General features: G+C 36.4%; 1 protein-coding gene across 2 annotated transcripts; it reads right to left on the bottom strand.

The window, feature by feature from the left end:
- Positions 1–298: 298 nt before the first annotated feature.
- LOC107658759 (UPF0449 protein C19orf25 homolog) lies at positions 299–3,785 on the bottom strand. Of its 2 annotated transcripts, none has more exons than XM_016447410.1 (3): positions 3,690–3,785; positions 3,442–3,584; positions 299–997 (listed from the first exon to the last, which is right to left on the bottom strand). In XM_016447410.1, exons 2-3 carry the CDS (start codon positions 3,581–3,583, stop codon positions 813–815), a joined length of 327 nt encoding a protein of 108 aa, XP_016302896.1. In that variant the 5' UTR covers position 3,584; positions 3,690–3,785; the 3' UTR covers positions 299–812. The 2 variants fall into 2 exon arrangements, with proteins under 2 accessions (XP_016302896.1, XP_016302903.1); XM_016447417.1 differs by having other exon boundaries at positions 3,710–3,785.
- Between the last annotated feature and the right edge of the window lie 1,445 nt (positions 3,786–5,230).

The following is a 5,230-nucleotide window of genomic DNA, read 5'->3' as shown; positions in this document are numbered from 1 at the left end:
TCTAGGCTCACCTGCTTGCCTGTACATATTAGTTATGTATATTAATAATGTAGAGGAGCATATGGAGTTTGGCCTTTTTAGTCCATTATGCCACACTATGCCACGTTTTGCGGTATGGGAGGATCACCACCTGGCTACTGCTGTAAAATGTTGAGCGATTCAAACAAAACGTAATCAATAAATAGAACAAAATAAAAAATAAAGCCTGCAAGTGACGTCGCAAGCGGAAGCGCAAGTGTCTGAGAGTGCAAGTCTGAGAGTGCAAGTGCGAGGCTGCAGCCAGACCCTTCTCCAGAAATCACATGCTGTGAGATCTTTATATTTTAAAACTAAGGATTTTTGCATGAACAATGAACCTTAATCAGGCTTTTTGACTGACTAAATTTAATACAAATGAAAATGAGCTGTGAAGAACATACTGAAATATTCCAGTCATCAATAAACTCAAGAAGCTTGGATTGTGAAAATGAGATGTAAATTACATTAAATAATGAAAAATACATTGAGACTGCACAATGTATGGAATGGACTGCACTTATACAGTACTGAACACACATAACACATTGAAAATGTAGATTTAACACAAACAAATCAGCCAGGAATATCACAAACAAAAAGAACTGATGAATTTCAGCATCAAAATGTCAAAAGTGTCCAAGTGGCACATTTAAAGAGTTACTATGACGACACTGAATCTAAATGCTAACAGCAGCTTAGCAAGAGGAAAGGCTCTTCCATGGAAATCAAGTGCCATGCTCCGTCATCAGCAACTGAATGAGCAAATCTCAAGTTCAAAAGATACATGCGAGTTGTCACAGCGCGCTCCTCTTCACTTCCATCACGCTGCGCTCCAAAGACTCTCCAGCCGCACGCAGCTCATCTCTCCGCCGTGCCAGACTGCCACGTTCTTCTTGCAATCGCTCATGCAGCTCTATGTAGCGTCTGCTCTGCAGGTATCTCACCTCCACTTCGCTGTTGCTGGAACTGGCCTTCAGATCTGAAAGATCAAGGCCAAATATCACCGTCATGCATGCAAAGGTGCAGCCACACTAGCTAAAACCCCATGTCCAACACTGCTAACAGTAGCAATGCTATATTCGATAAAACAATTCTGTAATCCAGCATTAATTCATTACTTACTCAACTATTATGGAAAAATAGAAACGAGTATCAAAAACAGCAACTTAAAAAACAAACATATAACTTTGGCATTGTAACTGTATGAGACTAACATCAACAGGTGAACAAACAATAGAAAAAGGACAAAAGTTTGTTTGTATGGAGACAAAAATGTTCTCTTTACACTCCTCATTATATATTAGTGTGCACAGTGTTTTCTTGCACAATTCTGTTATTCTAGAAATGAAGCATGGTACAAAAACTGTTGTTTCATTTAGAGACCGACATTACCTGAATAATGATAACTCGCAGTTTCGTAATGGCTAGAATACACTACACCACTTTCTCATGAGAAAAAAATCTTAACTATTTTATGAAGTGCTGTTTTCATGTTAATTTTTATGATGCGATTTGTTAGAAAGCGTACGATTTTTAGAAAAAAGGTAAGCGTAAGGCTCCACCCCTAACTATCAGTGGGGTGGAGCTATCAACTGACGTATGGATCATACAAATTCATAAGAATTAGCCACCAATTGGTCAAAAACATAAAATAGCTGGAAGAGAACTAATTGTGTGCTGTATGATTGGCACAGATTCAGTTGACAGTTGTTTTTTTTTCCACTGGAGGATAACAATCATGTTGGATATTTTGAGCCGATTTTAGATCACATATTCTTTTCATTTTTTCACGTGTCTTCTAGCAACAAGGGTCATGTTTCTGCTTGAGTTAGTTGTGTTTGGACAGACTTGAACAGTTGGTAGTGTGTGACCCTCAATCATTTAACGTATCATACCCAGTTTGTTTCTGTAATCATTTACAAAGTCAAAAATTTGTTCAGATTGTAAAAGCCATGTAGTGCATCCCAGCCTTAAAGGGATAGATCACCCAAAAATGAAAATTTGATGTTTATCTGCTTACCCCCAGGGCATCCAAGATGTAGGTGACTTTGTTCGTAAACTACGCCAGAGCGCGTACACACCTCACGCACCGGATGCCGTGCGCGCGCCCAAAGACAGTAGGACATAGTATAAATACTGTTCGGTTTCTAGCACAAACCGATCGTTTCGTGTGTTAGGACATCAATGTGTCGTCACGAGCCGCAGGATTTAATTTGGATTTGTCTGTGCATGTCTTTTTTACTCTCATAGATTTTGTTACCATTGCCATGCATTATACGACTGATAGACTGCAACGGTTGGAGTTAAAAATCATCAAATGTGTTCTACTGAAGAAACAAAGTCACCTACATCTTGGATGCCCTGGGGGTAAGCAGATAAACATCACATTTTCATTTTTGGGTGAACTATCCCTTTAAGTCAAGTAGACTGATTCAAGAACTGTTCTGAATGATTCAGTTAATTGTAAATGATTCTTCAGGTACATTTGAATCGGTAACTAGAGGGCTAAAGTTCTTTTCTTAAAATGTGATTTTTTTTGCTGCCGAAATCAATAGGGTTCCATGTAATCGAGAATTTTGTGTAAGGGTGAAGGTTTCCCCATGCAGATTTTGCAGTGGGTTCAAGTTTAACATGATTCTGTCATTAGTTATTCAATTATTCAACTAAATTGTCCAAATTCAATTTAAGTTGATTTAGTGTTTTATATTAATAATACTTTTACATTTTGAACAATAACAACTAAATGAGCCAATGTTTCTATTTATCTCCATCATCATTCTGCACATGCTAAACTATCTAGATGTTACAATTGAATAAATGCATGTTGTTTTAAAGGAACATCTTTCCCCATCTTACCCTATAAACACTGCCCTTCAAAAGTTTGGGATCAGTAAGATTTTTTTAAAGTGTTTTAAAGAAGTCTCCTCTGTTCGTCGAGGCTGCATTTATTTGAGAAAAAAATACAGGGAAAAAACAGTAATATTGTAAAATATTATTACCATTTAAAATAATGGTTTTCATTTTTAATATACTTTAAAATATAATTTGTTTATGTGATGCAAAGCTGATTTTTGATCATGAATCAAACCGTTATTTTAAATTGCAATGATATTTAACAATATTACTGTTTTTTCCTGTATTTCTGGTCATATAAATGCAGCCATGATGAGCAGAAGAGACAAATCTTACTGATCACAAACTTTTGAACGGCAGTGTATGTATATAAATCATATATTATACTAGTTAAACATGGTAGTGGCTACAATTGTTCATCTGCTTTCGCGACATTTTATATGTTAAGTGTCTGAAAACTTCAAGTAACTGCCTTATTTTTCAGATATGTTCATTTCCCTGCATTGCTAGAGCGGGTGTCTTATAGAGAAGTGGTTTTAAGTCAAAGTGCTGCAATATTATGTCCGCTACCTTCCGCAGAATCGGGTAAAACGGTGAAGACTGGATCGTTGGGATAGGCTCGGTTCACATCCTCCGTGATCTGCGCCACTGTCGGCGGGTCGGGACGGGTCGGCAGAACCATCCGCTTCTTGCTTTTGGAACCAAAATTCATCCTGAACAACAAGGACACGCTCTTTATAAAGCATTAGTGTTGAGGCTGACGGGGATACACACTGTACACTGTGCAACAAACACTGCTAGTAAACGACTGAACATATTTCACACGTCAACTGTTTACGTTTAGTACAGCGCTGACGCGTCGGACTCAGAGCATGATTCTTCGATTGTGTCCGAGATCTTGGTGATGATGACTGGCGCCATCTGTCGACTCGGAGTAAAACAGCAAGCATTTATAACAGTACAGTACAGTAAAAAAGCGACTATTACAAGAATACACAAGCTGAGATCACTTTATAGCAACACAGACTTACAAATTAAACCATAATGCTCTCACAACTAGAAATAAATAAAATGAGAGTTGCTCTACAATCAAATAGGTTTTACAGTTGATTGTACGCAGTGTAATTTTCTGCATACTGGGACACTTGACTTTTATGAATCAGATATTTTAGCAAATAAAAATATAGTTTAATTTGTTACTTTTTTTCTATTATTAATTCGAAATTTCACAATATCTCACATCATTATTTTTGTGTATCTTAGTAAAAGAAAAAACGAGCATGGTGACAATGAAAATGGTTTCTATTTGGCAAGTTATAACATAATTAATCCAAAAAACTCAACAGTTGGATATATTTCATTCAGTTTTAGGATTTAAGCTGGTGATGTCAGTGGTACGTGAGAAAAATTAACTCTACAAGAAAGTATCTTTTCAAATGTTGGATACAAAAATGCACTCTAAAAAATGCTGGGTAGTTTCAACCCAGGCTGATATCCATTCCCAGGAAAACTACCTGGAGCGCATGAGGGAGGCCTGGAGGCAGGAGAACCAGGAATTTAAAGAGTCAGGTGCCAAAACTTCTTGTGTTTCTCTTTTTCTTGTGGGACATTTTCATCCCCATTACACTCTAAAAAATGCTGGGTTGTTTCAACCCAACTTTGGGTCAAATATGGACTAACCCAACTGTTGGTTTAAATTTTTACATTAAATTTTTAACCCAAAAGTTGGGTTAGTCCATATTTGACCCAAAGTTGGGTTGAAACTACCCAGCATTTTTTAGAGTGTGTATTGCAATTTTGAAGACTTACATTTTTTATTATAATAATAAGCAGTGTTGGGGAAAGTTAGTTTTAAAAGTAATGCATTACAATATTGCATTACTCCATAAAAAAAGTAACTAATTACGTTACTTCGTTACTTTTTTATGGAAAGTAACGCGTTACGTTACTTTTGCGCTACTTTTAAAATCTGGACAGGGCTTGCTTGTTTGTTTTTAAAATAAAAAAGTTCTATTTTTGGCAAATATAAAAGCCTTTTCACACCAAAAGTGAAATGAATAAGCCTCAGGCTGAAGGGAAAGTTAATTTACGGCCGTTCAGTAGAATGCAGAAGAAGAAATTTCAACACACTTCAGCAATAAACAAAGACACACAAATGTTGTCTAGAGTAATTTTTGCTTATTAGTACGGTTGAACTGGATCATTGAAGGTCAGAAGCAAAGACATTGGTTAATAGAATGGGATTAAATACATAAAGCATATTTGTGTTGTTTAACATTTAATTATTGCAGGTTTGCGTCATATTCTGAGTTGCATTATTTTTATTCATTTTGAGGAATACTGAATCTGTGTGTTTTTT

The sequence above is a fragment of the Sinocyclocheilus anshuiensis genome, unplaced genomic scaffold, assembly GCF_001515605.1.
Source record: "Sinocyclocheilus anshuiensis isolate Anshui unplaced genomic scaffold, SAMN03320099.WGS_v1.1 scaffold1957, whole genome shotgun sequence".
In the NCBI taxonomy this organism is placed as follows: domain Eukaryota; kingdom Metazoa; phylum Chordata; class Actinopteri; order Cypriniformes; family Cyprinidae; genus Sinocyclocheilus; species Sinocyclocheilus anshuiensis.
This window is presented reverse-complemented; position numbering and strand designations above follow the sequence as displayed.

Coding starts and splice junctions, on each gene's coding strand:
- LOC107658759 (XM_016447410.1), bottom strand. CDS start 3,583: ATGAATTTTGGTTCCAAAAGCAAGAAGCGGATGGTTCTGCCGACCCGT. Junction 998..3,441: donor TTTACCCGATTCTGCGGAAG/GTAGCGGACATA, acceptor TTGATCTTTCAG/ATCTGAAGGCCAGTTCCAGC.